This window comes from Rosa rugosa, chromosome 2, assembly GCF_958449725.1.
Source record: "Rosa rugosa chromosome 2, drRosRugo1.1, whole genome shotgun sequence".
Lineage (NCBI taxonomy): Eukaryota > Viridiplantae > Streptophyta > Magnoliopsida > Rosales > Rosaceae > Rosa > Rosa rugosa.
Window position 1 is genome coordinate 2,885,774 of NC_084821.1, and position 18,749 is coordinate 2,904,522.

Genomic DNA, 18,749 nt, shown 5'->3' on the forward strand with positions numbered 1-18,749 from the left:
AACTCGCCACCAACCTAGAGCAGACCAGGCATAAGAGATGCACATACCGGCACAGAGGCCACTCCAAACTACCCTTACTCGAAAGAGAAGGGACTTATTTGAGGTCATAAAGACCCAAAACCTGCAGGAAAGTAAACAACTGAAGCAAACAAACTGAACAGAAAAAACTACACACAACAACCCAAGCAAACCGCGAGGCCCAAACAGATCGACCCGGCCCAACCACCACCGCCCCCAAGGATGCCTCCGGTGACTGCACGCCAGAAGCAGCCGGCAAATTGTGTCCTGCAACGCCCCATCCGTGTCCCAGAGCCACTCCAACTGCCCCAGAAACAACACGGAACCACGCCTGCAGACCCACGTCCTAACCCTAACCCAGATCGAACTCAGATCCACCCAATCCCAGATCGAACCAGTCTCCACCCCCCTTCTAACCCAACGTCGCTGCAACGCCCCAGCCGTGTCCCAGAGCCACTCCGACTGCCCCAGAAACAACACGGAACCACGCCTGCAAACCCACGTCATCGACCTCAGATCCACCCAAACCCAGATCGACCCAGTCTCCACCCACCGTGGACCACGCTTCCAGGAATCCCTGCCAGCACCCACCCACGCACGACGGAGAGAAGGATCCGATCTGGGAGAACTGCCCCGATCCAAGACAAAGCAGTTGACCTCCTTCCCCGAGCCAGATCCCCGCCAAAGAGCCTCGCCGCTAGTCTCCATCCTCATCCCCTCCCGGACCGGAATGCAGCGGCAGGGGGCCCGCCGGCGTTCGGCCGGGAGAAAACGCTCGATCTCTGTTTTCTGTTTTGGTTTCCGCGCGTGAGGCGCGTTCTTCAAGTGGGTTTTTTTGAGCTTTCCTTTTCTATTTATCCCTAATCCTTAAACCACTGAATCAAACCACTCATCATGCACAACCTCACACTCCATTGAAAATCAATCAATAAGTCCAATTTCAAAATAATTTCCATTGAAAGAAAGAAAGAAAAAACCTAATTTTATTCCAAAAAAATTTCACACTTTGCCATAAGACCTCATAATCTATATCAGACCTCTCTTATTTCTTAATTATTAAAAGTATGTCCTTATTTAAGAAAAATATATATTTTTATTCTCTCTCCAAAGCTTTACAATAATAGAATGAAAATTCTTCTATACACGGCGGTGCAAGTTCACATATACCAATTATGCAATCTCAGCCGTTTATATGTAAAGTCCGTTATTTATCACTCAAAACCGTCCACACAACTGCAGTTACCAGACTTTGAGAAATATCCGGTGTCATCCATGAATGTTCTAATTACACTCGTCTTTTGCAATTAACGGTACAAATGGCATAGAAAACTCCTACGAGTATCTTCACCTTTGAAACTCAAAAACACATCATGCTTCTACTTAGTAGACCTTTCAGCTGCAGGAAGAAACCAACAAAAAATGAAACAAGAACAGTCACGAAACCAAGAAAAAGAAGCAAAGCAGAAATCAAAATGAAAAGCAAACCCAAGGAAGGGAAGGGAGAGACTTTGAAGCTAAGCAACTTAAGCCCGACGACAGCTTGTCTTGTTGCGTCTACTGCTTCAAAATCTTCAAAGGAATTTGACATTATAGGCTCAATTTCAGTAGTCTATGCCTTCTTGCTTCAAAATCTCCCTTAGACATCATATACTCGATCTCAGTAGGCTTTACTGCACACGTAATCGACTATGTGTTTAACAAGTACAGAGCTAAAAGGAAGAAGGTGAAACAATCATCGGGTCAAATTCCATAATCAGAAATATAATTGTTCTTAATTAAGAGTCTCATGCATCATGCTTACTTATATTCTGGGTATGCAGCATATGCTATCCAGAGAAATCAGCCACCCTTTTTAAAGAAAATTTCCAGTGTTGTGCCTTCTCTCTGTATGGCCCAGATTTTCATGCCTAGTGAAGGTTACTTCAAAACTTCCCTGTTCTTCTCGTACATCAGACAGATCCATTTGATAAAAAAGTGGCAGAACTTCTGTATTCTTGGCTTCGGAGCGTGGGAAAATCTTTGCAAGCTCAGCCAAACACAATGTAGAAGAAGCATAGGTTTGCAAGAGAACAACCATAGCAACCTGGATACTTCAACTGCAGTTAGGTTCTTTGGAGAAATATCAGTCCCTATGTCAAGCGCTCGGTCATCCATGAATGTTGTAAGTCCTCTGTTTTCCAATTCCTAGTATTAATAGGAAATGATACCCTCGCGAGTGTCTTCACACCATAAACTCAAAAGCACACCATACTTCCACCACCGAGGAGCTTGATGATGATTTGGGTGATGAAGAAGGAGATGCTGAGGCTATATGGGAGCTCATGGCCGTAAAAAACCACCACAAAAGTGACGAAATTCACAAGATAGCTAGGGACCACGTGCACGGTAGCTGCAGATCACAAAAAACAGATGGAGCTTGCAACCAAAATTTTAGTGAAATAATGGAAGAGAGACGATTGTAAGTCAAGCGGGACTAAGTTTCCACTTGATTCATATCATTGACTCTGATCGATGGACATTGACCTTAGTTTTGCCGGACTGGTTCTACTATCAAGCCAGCTGGCCATAACCTGCACTTCGAGTATTTATGATATCATAAATATCCATCGTTAGCATATCCAGCATTAAATTTTCATTTGAAAATACCAAAACTTCACTTTTGTACGTCATCACAAAGATAGTATATACGTACACACAAGCATTCTGCATCGCTGAATAGAAGTATGTGCTAAATGCCTAAATAGAAGTTACCACAATATCAAATATATTACGAAAGAATGAAAAACGCATCGAGACTAAGAGTGTTGGACAGAACCTAGCTTTGAACTTCAGAATCATCAAGGACTTTAATTGCCGCAAATTATATAGATATTTGCAGCCAGAACACCTATGCACTGTCCTTCATTCTGACAGGCATGCAACAGAAGATAATCAAAACCCAGGAAATATAAGTTACTGAAAAAAAAATTCAGTGTTCAGCTAAAAGAAAGAGATCCTACTGGCCAAAAAAATTTGTAATGATGAGAGATCCTATCAATGCTGCGTAGCTTAAAGTAGGCAATCCCTACTAATAACCTCTTCAATTACTAGCAACTTCTTCAGTAAATTAGTTATAATTTTCTAAAGAAACTCTCCATTGCTTCGATCACCTTCTCTGTGTCTTGCCTAGACTTCTACATACTGAAGGCAACTATAACACTCACTACTAGAAATCTGTTCATAGACATCGCATGTTTTAAATCGGTCATACTTGCACACGATGTAAAAAAGTAATCTGACATCGTTTTACGAAAATACCGATTTAAATGTATGTCATTAACATCAGTTCTTAAAATGACCGGTGTTAAAAGTTTTGTTCAAAAATTTGCGGGAACCTATTTTTGCAAAAAGCGCTAAGTCTTTAAGTGAAATGAAGAAGCGGGTACTAAAACTCAAAACTTTCACACTTAGAAAAAAAATTGCGCCCGACCCAAAACTAAAACAGAAAACCCTAGCGAGACTCCTTCATTCTGAACTCACCCCAAACTGGAGCTCCTCCCAAACTCGACCTCCATTCTGGACCCTAAGCTCACTCGAACTCGCTGCCATTATTACCCTCATTGCTTCCTTCATCTACGTCCTCGGCTTCTTTAGCGTCGATTTCATCCAGTCCGTCATCTTACGTGCGCGCCTCCCACTATGACGGTGACGACGTCCTCATCAACTCCCGCTCCTTCTCTCCTTCTTCTTCCCTTCTCTCTCTCTCTCTCTCTCTCTCTCTCTCTACGCTCCGCACCCAGCAGAAGCGTAGCTCTACTTTTCTAGGGCGAGAGAGACACACCACACCCATCACCGGCACCCAATCAGATCTATCACCGGCACCCAATCAGATCTATCACCGGCGTTTCAACTTCCGTTTACCTCCAAAACGGCGCCGTCAGGTTCGATTTCCTGTCTCCATGCTCTCCTAGATATCCCAGATCTGAATGTGTTGCTTTCCATTTTGATTGAGTCGATTTTAGGGTTTGTGCGTCTCCGATTCTGCTTCTTTAGCTGGTAAAGCTGAGATTTGGTATCTAATTGCATGCTTGGTTATGTGTTATTGGGGTTTGCTATAGGCGAAAGTAACTTGCTTTATGGTTTATAGGGTTTGCTGATTTTTTTTATTTTGTGAGGTTCACATTGAGCTTGGTAGCTTGGAAATATTGAAGGATGTTTCAATTGTTTAGAGCTATGGAGTTGCTCATTACTTTGGGCTTGTGATGAAATGAACTTTTTCTGAAAGGACAAAAATTTGGGAGCCTCTGTGTGCATAATGTGTCCCATTGTTTGGTGTAGTGCTTTATCGATCAGTTGTAATCTGTTTCGTCGATATTATTTGTTGGTGCTTATGTGAGTTGTTCGTTCCTCAGTTTGCTCTAGAGGACCCAACCATCTTGAAACCATGGAGAGGATGGGTTGAATATTCTATTTTTCTGGTTGCTTTAAGTGAAAGTAGCTTGATTTGTGGTTTGTGTTTTTGGCTCTATGGTATTTTTTTTCCTTTGGACACTGGTGGGTGTGAACCTACTGATGTAATTTGGGTTTAGGTTTCCAGGTAGCAGATATTATCAGCTGTTTGTAGTCATGAAGTTGCTGATAACTCTGGGGTTTTGATGATAGGAACTTCTTTAAAAAGAACAAATCTAGGTATAGTTTTTTGTGCTCTCGCATTTGCATATTCTCAAAAGCTCTCTTTGCATGATGTTTGCCATATTGGTTGATCGGTGGAGACAGTACTGTTTTTCATAGTTTGATTCTTTGGTATCCGTAGTTGATGCTTACGTGAAAATTCCACTTACATGTTGTAGGATAGCATATTAATTGCCATGGCTGCCACTGCAACTGCCTCTGCTGGTCCTCGATATGCTCCAGAAGAACCATGAAAAGGATTGGTTGATTGTAAAACTGGGTATCTTTACTTTTGGAACCCTGAGACCAATGTGACTCAATATGATAGGCCTACAAGCTCAGCTCCTCCATCAAAGGCTTCTTCTGCACAGTATTTAAGTTCTTCAGTTCAAGTTCAATAATCTTCTCAAGGACAATGTCGTGATGAGGGAGATGATAAGTATGGGAAGGGCAGCAATGGTGGATCAAAATTTGAGGCAGGACTGAGGAATGTGCAGGTAATTGCTGTCACTTGATACAGTTTCAAATGTATATGACTTCTCATACAGTTGCATTTTAATATGAGAACTGATATGTTTTTCTTATTTATGCATTAGAGTTCAAGAAGTGCACCAGTTTCTTCTAACAATGGTCCAAGTGGGTCAGTTAGTGCACATGGAGTATCTGTTATTAGAGGAAATGGACCATCAAACACTGGAAGTGGTTTGTCTGCTGAGGCTTATTGTCGCCAGTATGAAATAACTGTTATTGTGAGTATTGAGAACTTTTTTCTATAGGTGTGCTATCAAGTTTCTGGGGTATATATTGATGCATTATCTTTTGCTCTGAAATTTGAACTGTCGTTGTCCTTTTATAAAAGATGGTGCAAATAGAGTTATCATGCATACGTTTCACTATGACATTTTCCCTCATATCTGAAATTGAGGTGATGGTATTAATAGACTTCAAAATGAAGCTCTATGAACCCTCTTTTAATATCTTCTTTATAGAATGGCCATTTTTTTTTAATTAGATTTATTGTCACTGGAGTTTATAGAAATTGACATGCGCAAGCATATCAAGATTTGTTGTTTTTTATAGAGAGCTGCTGTTTTATTCAATATTCTCTAGTTTTTAATGTTCACTTTTTTCCTTGTTACCTGCCAGTTATATGGTTTAAAGTGTTTCTTTCAAGTAACTGACAAAAGTCTTTTTTCTTTGTCTTAGGGTGATAATGTGCCCCCACCGTTTACTTCTTTTGAAGCTATGAGCTTCCCGTCTGAAATTCTTAGAGAGGTATTGACATTTGCTTTAATTATGAAGAACATTTCCAACCAAGATATATATGCATTATATTATGAAGAACATTTTGGAATCAAGGATGAAAGTTCTAGCTTTGTTGAATTTTTGAAATGCTAAATTGCTCCCATGTTAGCAGAAGTGGTTTGGTTTCTACTTTGTTATTAAGGGTACCAGAAAACTTGATGGTGTACTTTGGTATGGTACTGTTGGTTGGTAGTCTCTTCTCCTTGGACTAAGTGACCCGAAAAGGTGGTTCAACTTTTTGGTGAGCGCTTATTACAATTATTACAATCTTTTAGTCACTATTCTGTTTTTGGAACTGCGTATTTAGTTTCTCAATTTGATTTACTGAATTAGTAGACTAATTTGTATCCTATTATGGAATCTGTCTGCAGGAGCATCATGTACAAACTTGTCATGGTTATGTGTCCGTTGCCGTGTTGGGAGATCAGGACAAACCAGCTCTTGTCACTTATCCTGATGTAGCTTTAAATCGTAAGTAAAACAATATTTAGCCACTGAAAAATTATTTCTCGCTTGGTTGCACTTCTGGTCTGAATTTCTTGCTTTTCAAACTTACGAAATTAAAATTAGACCATTAGTTTTTCTGGAAAAAAATCTTGACAGGTAATTTAGTTGATTAATAAAGACATCAACAAGGTACATTCCGGTATGTTCCAACAGAGATGTCTTGTCAGCATGTGGAGGTGAAGCTTTTATATATATATATATATATATAACACAGTTCACTTCTTAATGGCATGGCATTATGTTTATGTCCTTGGGTGCTTTGGCATATATCATACAGCATCATCATCTATAATTATTTCCTGGGCTAACCTATAGTCATTGCTTGAGAGAGTGTTGCATGAAAATTTTATGAGCGACCCGATCTCGAACCGTCTGCAGCAGCCCACCCCAGCGCCTCGCTCTTACACTCCGCGCCTGCGCGACCCCACGCCTCTCCGCCTGCCAGCGCCCCGCGACTATATCTGCAAACCAGCCATCGTTGCAGACCCTCTCTCTCAATCGCTCCCCCTCCCTCAGATCCGATCTCTTGTACGCCGACGACGCGCACCAACAGCCGGAACTTCTCATCCGGTCCTTCCTTCAACGGCGACATCTCCTCCACGTGGAGCCTTCTCCTCCGACGCAGCAGAATCATGCATTGAATCATGAACTGAAGAAATGGGCTATCAGGACAACATGAATCATGCAAGGAAGCACTCTTTGCATCGGTGATGGTCCGTGGGTTTTGATGAAATGGAACGAGAAACGGTCAGAACAAAGCTTACCACAGTCAGGTCAGTTTTCAGAAAACCTTGATTCAATTTCGTCTTCTATTAATTGATGATCACAAGAACTCTAGTTGCATTCCCGGCGTGCGCATAGGCTAGAGTAGATGGTGACCGGATGAAATTTATTTTTCTTGGATGTCTTTCGTGTTGCAACTGAAGGCATCTGTATTGCTGGGAGCATTGGGAAAACTATATCTTTGAGTATTCAAGCATCAGATGGCTGTTTGTCCCTGGGCATTCTTGGGAGGCCTGGACACGGCCTCTGCGCCTCCTTCAACAGCCCCAAAATCACGCACTTTTGCATCTATCCTCGCTAACTCAACAGAGGCTGCTATATCTCTCAGCCAACTACCATCTCCGGTTGTCCGCGGGGATAAAATTTATGTCAAGATCAATGAATCCTTATATCAGGAGCAATTGAAGCAATTCAAAACCAATCTTATTGGTCGTCTTCTTCTACATAAGGGTTCTAAACCTCTTAAGGCTGATGCCCTAAAAGGGTTGCTTGCTGCTCTCTGGCAGCCTTCAAAGCCATGGCGTCTTGTGCCTCTTGGTAAAGGCTACTTTGACATTCATTTTGCCACAGAAGACGATCTGCGTCGGGTATGGAGTGGAGGTACTTGTACTCTTCCTGATGGAATTTTTCGCCTAACTCAGTGGAAACCAGACTTTGTACCAGGAGATACCTTTCCGCAAACTCATGCTCAAATTTGGGTTAGGATTTATGGTCTGAGTCAAGATTATTGGCACCAACAACATCTTATGGAGATCGCTCGGGGTGTCGGAACTCCATTGCAAATTGATAAAGCCACAAGGGAAAGGCAATTCGGGTACTTTGCTCGAGTCTTGATTGATGTGGATCTTGCAGGTGACTTACCACCTTCTTTGATGGTTGAGCGGGAAACTCACTGTTTTCCGATTGAAGTAGTCTATGAGAATGTGTGTACTCATTGTGGGAGGGTTGGCCACATGGTGGATCAATGCAGGTTCTTGAAGAGCTCTAACAAAGAGCAAAATGCTCAAGAACAAAAGGCTGTTAAAAAGCCTTCTCGCATTGGGAGTCAAGAGTATCGTCCCAAGAGGGCTGTAAACAATGCTTCTGAGCAAAACTTCCCTCAGGTGCAACACTCCCCTGAGGTTGCAAACCATGATCAGATTACTAAATTTGCAGAAGATGTTCTCACTGAGGCCGTTGACCAGGAACTGGATTGTATTGCAGATTTGGTCATTAACGAAACCATAGTCAACGGGAAGCCTGGAAGTTGTAGAGGCAACATGACTCCTCTTATCAATAAGAATAAACTTGCCATCCTTGCAAACAAGGAAACTGAAGCAGTGGTTGACATTATTCCTAATGAATTTGCTCTAGTTGTTGGAACAACTATTTTGGAGGACCCTAAGGTTCATATTACTGATGAGAATGATGAAGTTGACAGTGATAATGAAATGTGTGATGAAGATGTGAGCTCCAATATGGAGCAAAAGGCTTATAGTAGTGCCCAGCCAATCAACCCCCTTTCTTCACATAGTGGTCAGAGTTGGCATGATATGGTGGAAGAGGAAAATCTGTTTGATCTGGCAGATTTATCTACGGGTCATGCTCCCCCGGGATTCGAACATGTTGCAACTTTAGCCAAGGATGTTTCATTAATTACTGGTCAAGGAGTTAATGAAGATACAGAGAATGGTTTCACACCGGTTCTTTCTAAGTCTCAAAAGAAGAAACAAAGACGACAAGCTACTCAAGCTCTTGCTCGTGAAACTCCTTATCCAAAGAGGGACAGAACAAAGAATAAAAAGTACAATCAATGAAGGTTCTTTATTGGAATATAAGGGGAATAGGAAACAAGGACTCCCAATCCGAGCTTTCTAATATTTGCCATATTCACAAACCAGATTTTGTTTGTATTGCTGAGCCAAAGGTAAAGTTCACCTCAATTTCAGCAGTTTTTTGGTCTTCTTTGAATTTGGATCTTGTTGCAACCAATGATTGTGGAGCGGCTCTTCCAAATCTTTGGTTGTTGAAGGGTTTTCATATTCCTAATCCGACGATTATTTCCAACTCCGAGCAGCAGGTTACAATTCAGGTTCCTTTTGATAATGAGCCCAGTCAACTTTCTTTTGTATATGCTTCTACCTCTTATATCAAACGCAGGGATTTATGGCAAGATCTTAATGCTCTTCGTCCTCAAACGTCTATCCCATGGATGGTAACTGGGGACTTCAACGCTGTGTTAGGAGCCCACGAGAAATCGGGAGGCCCATCTCCTTCTCGCCTCTCCTGTGCAGATTTTCAAAGTATGTCAGATACTTGTGATTTTGTTCATTTAGATACTTCAGGTTTGTTCTTTACTTGGTCAAATGGTTGGAGCACACGTGGACATGTTGAGCTTCGCTTGGACAGATGTCTTTGTGATACAACTTGGTTTGAAGATTGGCCTTTTACTAGTTGTGTTGCTCTTCCACGTGTTGTTTCTGATCATTCTCCATTGATCTTCTCTGCTTTAAAACTCTCCCCAAGTGGTCCCAAGCCTTTCAGGTTTCAGTCTATGTGGTTGCAGCATCCAAATTTTCATGCAGTAGTGTCTAATTGTTGGAGTTCCTTTCAACTGTGTGGCTGCCCAATGTTTGTTACTTTGCAGAAATTAAAGGCTTTGAAGCATTGTTTGCGTGATTGGAACAAAGCGGTTTTCGGTAATGTCCATCAAAATGTTGCTGCTGCTCGTGAAAATTTAGTCACCATTCAACAAGATATCGCGACCCATGGCATGACTGATCAAAGGTTTGAGGATGAGATTGCTGCAAAGTCTTCAGTCTTAGATGCTCTCAGGATGCAAGAAACTTATTGGAAAGATAGAGCTCGGGTTAAGTGGCTTACTGATGGGGATCGAAGTACTTCTTTTTTCCATACTTATGCCAAGGTTCGTGCAGCTAAGGGTCAAATGTCTTCTATCCGTGTGGGGGAGAGGATACTTACTGACCCTTCAGATATTGCAGCACATACTGTGGCTTTTTATCAGAATCTCTATGATATTTCCTCCCCTTCTACAAATGTGGATGAGGTTTGTTCAGTTATTCCATCTCTGGTGACAGACAATGAAAATGTGGTGCTATCTGCAATTCCTACATCAGAGGAAATTAGAAGTGCAGTTTTTTCTATGGATGGTTCTAGTGCTCCAGGGCCTGATGGTTTTTCAGGGTCCTTTTATCAAGCTTGTTGGGATATTGTTGGTTCTGATGTGGTGGCATGTGTTCGCCAATTTTTTCTTCAAAACTGGATCCTCCCCAACATGAATTGCAACTTTTTAGTTCTCATTCCAAAAGTCCCAAATGCTCAGCTTATTACTCAGTTTCGCCCAATTGCCTTAGCCAATTTTCTCTTCAAGATTATTCCTAAGATTTTGGCTTCTCGCTTGGGGTCTATTGCTGCACGTATAATTTCTCCTCAGCAATCAGCTTTTTTGCCTGGTAGGCGAATTAATCATTGTATTGGTATGGTTTCAGAATGCTTTAATTTATTGGACCGAAAGGCTTATGGTGGTAATGTGGGAATCAAAGTGGATATAGCAAAGGCGTTTGACACTCTGAATTGGGATTTTCTGCTCCGAGTTTTAAGTAATTTTGGGTTCTCTCCCACTTTCACTAGTTGGGTCAGCTCTATTCTTCACTCAGCAAGATTATCTCTTTTAATCAATGGCTCTCCTCAAGGCTTTTTTACGTGTGCTCGTGGTGTTAGACAAGGAGATCCTCTTTCTCCACTTTTATTCTGTCTTGCAGAGGAGGCTCTTAGCCGGGGCCTTCACTTACTTCTCCAAACCCGTCAATTGAAGCCAATAGCTTTTCCCAGGAAATGCACTGCACCGTCTCATGTGTTATATGCAGATGACCTCATGGTGTTTTGTCGTGGGGACAAAAACTCTCTTAAACGGCTGCGTGGGTTTTTTGACCGTTATAGTGCAGCTTCAGGGCAATTCATTAATGCGGAGAAAAGTACTTTCTATCTTGGAGCTAGGTCTCGTCACAGGAAAGGTACAGTTCAACGTATATTGGGTTTTCATGCGGGGCGTCTACCTTTTATTTATCTGGGAGTTCCTATATTTTGTGGAAAACCCCGCAGCTGTCATCTACAAGTTATTGCCGATAGAGCTAAGTCAAGGTTAATGGGTTGGCAGGGGAGGCTTCTTTCTATGGCTGGGCGTACTCAACTTGTGCAATCTGTTTTTCAAAGTATGCTTCTTCATAGTTTTTCAGTGTATCAATGGCCTGCATACCTTGTGAAGAAGTTATCTACTTGGGCGCGTAATTTTATATGGTCTGGAAATATTGAGACTCGGAAAATTGTCACTGTTGCTTGGACTCAAGTTTGTGCTCCGAAAAAAGAGGGCGGGGTTGGTATCCGTGACCTGGCAACTCTTAACTCTGCGGCTGTTTTAAGGTTTGCATGGAACTCTTACACTTCTTTGAACCAATGGGGTGATTATATGCGAACTCGCTACCCTATATTATCTAGTTCCAAAGTGAGTTATCGCAAATCCTCAATCTGGCCAGGTTTCCGCTCTATTGCTCTTCATATCACCCACAATTGTCGTTGGATTATTGGAGATGGTCGTTCAGTGTCCTTCTGGAAAGATAAATCGCTTCAAGATCCAATTTTGGAAATTTTGGGTTTTTTCGACTGGTCAGGAATCAGTGATCTTCGAGTGGCAGATTTCATCTCAGATCATTCTTGGCAGTTTCCCTCTTTTTTCCTTGATACCTTTCCAGACTTGTATAGAAAAATTTCTGATATTTGTCTCCCTTTAGATACAGAACCTGATATGCTCATTTGGGAGTCTACAGCCTCTGGAGAGTTATCTTTCACTGATTCTTATAACTTGCTTAGACGACACTTTATTTTGAGAGATTGGGCTTCTACTATTTGGCATCCCTTCATTCCTCCACGATATTCTTTCTTGGCTTGGAGGATTTTCTTTGATCGCTTGCCCACTGATGATCGACTGAAAAGAGGTGGGATTCCGGTTGTGTCCATCTGCCAATTATGCAAAAGTTCGGCAGAGTCAGCCTTACACTTATTTTTACATTGTCCTTTTTCCCAAAATCTTTGGGGATGGCTGGCAACTCAGTTTGGAACCTCATTTCCTGCTTATGGCTCACTGTTGGATTTTTGGGTGGGCTTTTGTCACAAGGGTTTTTCCCCTCAGCTTTATAATTTGTGGTTGGCAGCTGGATTGCTTACTTTCATGGAAATTTGGAAGGCGCGAAATAGACTCAGGTTTGATAATCGTTCTCCTATTTTTTCTACACTGTGTTGTTCAATTATGGCATGGATTCGGCAATTTGGTTCTTTTGTTCCTGGTTACTATAAGGGCGTCCTTGATTCCCGACTTCTTTCTTCCCTTGGGGTGTGCCCCAAGCCCCGTAAAGCGCCCAAGATTCAACGTGTCCTATGGCATCCCCCCCTCCTTCCTTGGGTTAAAGTTAACACTGATGGTCTGGCGAAAGGTAATCCTGGCCCTGCAGCTTGTGGGGGAGTTTTTCGTGATGCATCTGGGGTTTATTTAGGGAGTTTTTGCCAACCTCTTGGTCGCAATTCTTCCTTTTATGCTGAACTTTGTGCTGTTATTGTGTCTATTGAAGTTGCATTCACTAGAGGCTGGACTACTCTGTGGTTGGAAAGTGATTCTATTAGTGTATTAGCATCTCTCTCCTCTAATTCTTTCTCTCCTCCATGGGACTTGAGAGTTAGATGGCAAAACTGCCTGAAGAACATTCAGCAAATGCAATTTCGTAGCACTCATATTTTTAGGGAAGGGAATGCAGCAGCAGATAAGATGGCAAACTTAGGTGTTTCAAAACACTCATTTACTTGGTATCCTAGCCCTCCTGCAGAGCTTCACAGGTACTTGCAGGCTGATTTTTTGGGACTCCCAAATTATCGCTTCACAGGTTGCTGAGATGATTATGTTGGCCTGTCGTTTTTGCCCTCACCCTCTCAGAGGCTTTTCTTCCCAGAAAGTTGTGCGCAAAGTTAGCTTCATAAGCTTCTACATGCAGGTGCAGGGGAATTCCTGGCATATTTCGAGAGCCAATTTTTCACTTATGTGGCTGATTTTTTCTTCTTTTAGATTTGTTCATGAGGGGGAAGTTCTTCTCTTTCGTTGTTTTTTATTTTTTTTGGTTTCTCTCTTGGACGATGTATTTTTCTTCTTTATTATTAATAAATCGAGTTGGGGGACGGGCGGTGGGTTCCCAGAGAGGGGCAGACCCTTCACCTTCGGGTTTGAGGGTGGGACAAGTGCCCTGCATTGTCTGTCTCCGAGGGTGTTGCATTAGATTCTCTGTTTTCTTCTGTATAATACTCATGCATTAAGATCGGGAGAGTACTATGTGAAACAAACAAGAAGAAAAGGAAAAGAATAATGAAGATCTTAGGGTACGTTGGAATAATACTATAATAGCATAAACATTTATTATATGGTGTTTGTTTTGTCATTGTCTCATCTCATTTAGGAAGATACGTGTGTTCAGATGTAATCTGAGACGGTGAGACTCTGTTAAATTTGCTGCGTTGTTAGCAGCTGTTGGAAGAGTAATTGGTTCACACAAGAGATGAGCTATATGATACTTGCTTTAATAGTGAGGTATTTCAAACATGATACTTTATAAAGTGCAATTCATATATACTTTTATAAGTTTCTTGTATGATCTCCTACTTAAACTTGTCTTGATGGTTCTATATTGATATAGTACCAGGCCAAAACTCGAAGGAACTGTTGCAGATGGAGAAGCCTCAAATTCAGAGAGTAGACTGATTTGGTGGTTTCGTGATAGATTGAAGAAGGCCTCGGGAGTTTTCTGGGAAAGAAAGAGGAAGGGTGATCTCTTCATTATGAGAGTTGGAATGAGGAGTGTCGAGTTCAAGGTTATTGAGACTGATCATTCTGAGTACTGTGTTGTAGCTCTAGACATTGAAATATTTCCAATAGGGTTTACTAAAGTGGCTACAGATAAGAATTCTAAAGCTGGATCAAATGTCTAGGCTAGCCTTTGTCGGTTTTGGGGTATTATTTTGTGAATTATGTTGAATCATGAACTTGAAAAGAAAATTAATGGAAAGCCTCGATTTTTGGATGATGGGAAATGCATTTCTTTTCCATTTGCACATTATGCCTGTCAGTATGAAGTGAATTATATAAAAGCATAACAAAACAGTAATGCCAAGAAAAACGATGTCAGTTGAAAGATTAGAAACCAGTATCAAAATGAAAATCGATGTCTTATGATTATCAATATATCGAATTGTGTCCACAGAACCGATGTACCCAAAACTAGTGCACATCGATTTCTAAACACCAAACGTAATCTATTGCCAACACACAAATCACCTACCATAAAGTAAACTGATGAATCATTAAATAGAGAACATCGGTTTTATAAAAGAAAAGCGATGTCTGCAATGAAACAACACGTCGGTTTTAGAAACAACAAGCGATGTCTAGAAGGGTTCGAGACATCACTTCTGAAATAGAATTCGATGCAAATGTTCACTTAGGTATTGTTCGAGATATACTTTATTAAGCATAAAATGTGAAAATATGAAGAATTAAATATAGTTAACATATAAGATTATGATGATTATAATGATTATACATCGATTTGTTTTTTAGAATCGATGTTGGTTGTTGTCTGGGACATCGGTTAAAAACGCGCTTATACTGATGTCTATATCTTTCTCTACACCCACTAAGACATCGGTCGAAAATTAGTTTAACATCGGTTCTGGACTGATGTCTATGAACAAAATTCTAGTAGTGACTCCTGTTTTTATATCATAGATTAGAGGGTTTAGACACCTTAAAAATGAGGCAGAAGCTGGTTGAGCTGAGGGAAGAGACGCAGAGGCTCTTCGGGTGTTGGAGGCCAAAAAAGCGAGAAAGAAAGAAGAAGCAGGTCTCAAGAGAACAGGCAAGAAAGCAACAACAAAGAAGTGATGAAGAAACTACAGAAACCAGTGTAAGAACCAGAAGGAAGGTGGTAAGAATAGATCAAAGTAAATGTGATGACTTCTAATTCCAGATCAATAATGCACATTACCTGGCCAAAGGAGAGATGCCCAATTAGCAGGTGTAGTTAAAGTATTTGGATCAATTATATTGTACTTGTATCCTTGATAAAATGTAAAAGGTGGCATACTCCACTAGTATTGGCTTAGACACACCAACCCTTGGGATGATTGGTAAACATTTGAAGTCTTTACCCTGTCAGAATTGGAGTCCAATTAATCTTATGAACTGAATGGTGTTGGATTTAAAAAAGGATGGGAATAGGAAATCTGGAAATGCAGAAGTGTTTATGCAGACAAAGGAATATTATTTTTATGAGTTGCTACAGCAGAGCTCTTCAGTTTCTATTCATTGGATTGAGCAACAGTACATCAACAAGGCTATACTTATAGGCAGCTTAGGACTCTAGACAATTCTATCTTAGAGAACCCAAGACACTCATCGGGACTCTAATACATCATTAACTTAGGCTGTTACAACAGCCAACTACTTCATAAATACAAATCAAGAGATAAACAGAAGACTCTAGAGTTAAGGAGAAAGTACATTAATTCCAACACTCCCCCTTAATGTGCTTTCTTCACCACACCAATGAGCTCCCTGAGATGGCAGAATTTTTCCTTTGAAAGTGCTTTGGTGAGTATGTCAGCCAATTGCTCCTCTGACATGCAATATTGCAGCTGAACTATATCTTTCTCAATTGCTTCTCTGATGAAGTGATACTTGATTGCAATGTGCTTTGTCCGTTCATGATTGACCGGATTCTTTCCAATGGCAATGGCAGATTTGTTGTCACAGTACAAAGTGGTTCCTTTCTCTTGCTTCTCTCCAATGTCTTCAAGAATTCTTCGAAGCCATATCGCTTGAGATGTTGCTTTTGCTGCTGCAATATATTCTGCTTCAGCAGAGGATTGAGCCACAACACTTTGTTTCTTTGAAGCCCATGAACATACTCCTGAACCAAGAGTGAAAACATAAGCTGAAGTGCTCTTCATGTCGTCAAGGCAACCAGCCCAATCACTGTCAGTGTACCCAACAAGAGTTGATTTTTCTGCTGCCTTGTACATAATTCCATAATCAAGAGTGCCCTGCAAGTATCTCAACACTCTTTTTGCAGCTCCGTAATGAATTTGACTTGGCTCTTGCATATACCTGGAGAGAAGACTCGCAGCAAACATGATGTCAGGCCTAGTAGCCGTTAGATACAAAAGACCACCAATTAAACTTCTGTACTTCGTAGCATCTGCCTTCTTCGCACCATCCTCCTTCTTCAACTTTTCATTTGCTATCAAAGGAGTAGCCACAGAATTGCACCCAAGCAGATTAAACTTCTTGAGAATGCTCTCTGCATATTTCTTTTGGGAAATAAAAATCTCATCTTTTGATTGAGATACTTCAATCCCCAAAAAATAATGTAGAAGGCCCATGTCATTCATCTCATAAGTACTCATCATATCTTTCTTGAACTGCTGAATCACATTCTCATCATTGCCGGTGAAAATCAGATCATCAACATAAAGAGAAACAATGAGAATAGAACCTGCTTTCTTGTACACATAGAGTGTAGGCTCACTTGGACTCTTTTGAAAACCTCTCTTGACAAAGTATTTGTCAATTTCAGCATACCATGTCCGAGGAGCTTGCTTAAGCCCGTAAAGAGCCTTTTTTAACCTGTAAACTTTGTCTTCTCCCCCTTTAACTAGAAACCCTTGAGGCTGCTCTATATAAACTTCATCTTTCAATACTCCATTTAAAAATGCTGACTTCACATCAAGTTGAAATATCAACCAATTCTTTTGAGCAGCAAGAGCAATCAAGGTTCTTATAGTTTCAAGTCTTGCAACGGGAGCAAAAGTTTCAGAATAATCAATACCTGGCTGTTGAGTAAATCCCCGAGCCACAAGCCTTGCTTTATGTTTATGGATGCTTCTGTCTTGATTGAACTTCATCTTGAAGATCCATTTTACCCCAATAACTTCTCTGTCTTTTGGAAGATCAACAAGCTCCCAAGTCTGATTTTTTTCTATCATTCTTATTTCCTCCTCCATTGCTTTCACCCAAACTCCTTCCTTTTGAGCTTCTTCAAAGCTTTCTGGTTCTATTCCAGAAAAGTTGCATGACTCATATAGGTCGCTGAGTCTTCTGGTCCTTAAAATAGGACTCTCCGGTGATGAGTGCTCTGGAGTAGAAGGACTTGCATTTGAATTGTTTGCTGAAGTAGTTGGTGATTGAGGAATGACATCGTCTTCATGCTGCTCCAATGGAATATTTTCTTCTTGTTGAATGGTAGCATATGGCAACTCCTGCACTGTATTTTCATTCCAATCCCAGCTGGCTTTTTCATTAAAAATCACATCTCTGCTCACAATCAACTTCTTAGTTTCAACATTGAAAAGTCAATATCCTTTTGAGCTGGTACTATACCCAACAAAGATGCATTTTTGGCTTTTTTCATCAAACTTACTTCTCTTTTCAGCAGGGATATGAGCATAACAAATGCAGCCAAAGATTTTAAAATGACTTACAGATGGTTTGAATCCGCTCCAGGCTTCAAATGGAGTCATATTCTTTACTGCTTTGGTTGGACATCTGTTGAGAATGTAAACAGCCGTATGCACAGCTTCTGCCCAAAAATCTCTTGGTAAATTCTTCTCATTCATCATTGAAGTTGCCATCTCCACAATTGTGCGATTTTTCCTCTCTGCTATCCCATTTTGTTGGGGGCTGTAGCCTACTGTCAACTGCTTCCAAATGCCTTCATCTTTGCAAAAATCTTCAAATTCATGAGGTATATTCACCTCCTTTGTCACTTCGAATGACTTTAATTGTGCAGCCACTTTGATTCTCTACAAATGCTTTGAATCTTTTGAAAACCAGAAAAGTTTCTGATTTTTCCTTCAAAAAATATACCCAGGTCATCCTCGAAAAATCATCGATAAATGTGAGAAAGTACTTGAATTGATTGAAGGAGGGAGTTCGCATTTTGCCACAGATATCAGTATGCACAAGCTCCAGCGGTGCCTTTGCTCTCCATGAACTTTGTTTTGGGAATGGAAGACGATGTTGCTTGCCCATAATACATCCTTCACATGAATCTGATGTTGCTTCAATTTTCGGCAGCCCATTCACCATGCTATTCTGTTGAAGAAGCTTCAGACCTTGGAGATTTAGATGACAAAATCTCTTGTGCCACAGCCAAGTGTCTTCAACAACATCTGCCTTGAATGCCATCATGCCATCATAATGAAATATAAGTGGGAAATTTCTGTTCTTCTCCATTTTGACATGTGCAATCACCATCTTTGCCTTCTTATCATAAATAGTGCAGTGATCATCATCAAAAATAAGACGATAACCATTCTCCTGCAGCTGTCCAACACTAAGTAAGTTTTGGCTTAGGTCTGGAACAAACAAGACATCATGAATCTGCTTTACTCCC

The 18,749-nt window shown here is 40.9% G+C and overlaps 2 protein-coding genes and 1 long non-coding RNA gene across 4 annotated transcripts; all 3 read left to right on the plus strand.

The window, feature by feature from the left end:
* The first annotated feature begins 3,871 nt into the window (after positions 1-3,871).
* Positions 3,872-6,123, plus strand: LOC133733720 (uncharacterized). Its single transcript, XR_009857848.1, has 4 exons — positions 3,872-3,938; positions 4,848-5,165; positions 5,265-5,417; positions 5,875-6,123. It is a non-coding gene; the product is annotated as an uncharacterized LOC133733720 (long non-coding RNA).
* A 1,340-nt stretch (positions 6,124-7,463) lies between these two features.
* Positions 7,464-9,059, plus strand: LOC133728368 (uncharacterized). Its single transcript, XM_062155783.1, has one exon. It carries the CDS (start codon positions 7,464-7,466, stop codon positions 9,057-9,059), a length of 1,596 nt encoding a protein of 531 aa, XP_062011767.1.
* Positions 9,060-13,570: 4,511 nt separating this feature from the next.
* LOC133733719 (uncharacterized) lies at positions 13,571-14,381 on the plus strand. 2 transcript variants are annotated; one of them, XM_062161364.1, is made up of 2 exons: positions 13,571-13,888; positions 13,995-14,381. In XM_062161364.1, the coding sequence occupies exons 1-2, from the start codon at positions 13,857-13,859 to the stop codon at positions 14,284-14,286; spliced, it is 324 nt and encodes a 107-aa protein (XP_062017348.1). In that variant the 5' UTR covers positions 13,571-13,856; the 3' UTR covers positions 14,287-14,381. The 2 variants fall into 2 exon arrangements, with proteins under 2 accessions (XP_062017348.1, XP_062017349.1); XM_062161365.1 differs by having other exon boundaries at positions 14,001-14,381.
* The last annotated feature ends 4,368 nt before the right edge of the window (positions 14,382-18,749 follow it).

Coding starts and splice junctions, on each gene's coding strand:
- LOC133728368 (XM_062155783.1), top strand. CDS start 7,464: ATGGCTGTTTGTCCCTGGGCATTCTTGGGAGGCCTGGACACGGCCTCT.
- LOC133733719 (XM_062161364.1), top strand. CDS start 13,857: ATGAGCTATATGATACTTGCTTTAATAGTGAG. Junction 13,889..13,994: donor ATACTTGCTTTAATAGTGAG/GTATTTCAAACA, acceptor ATATTGATATAG/TACCAGGCCAAAACTCGAAG.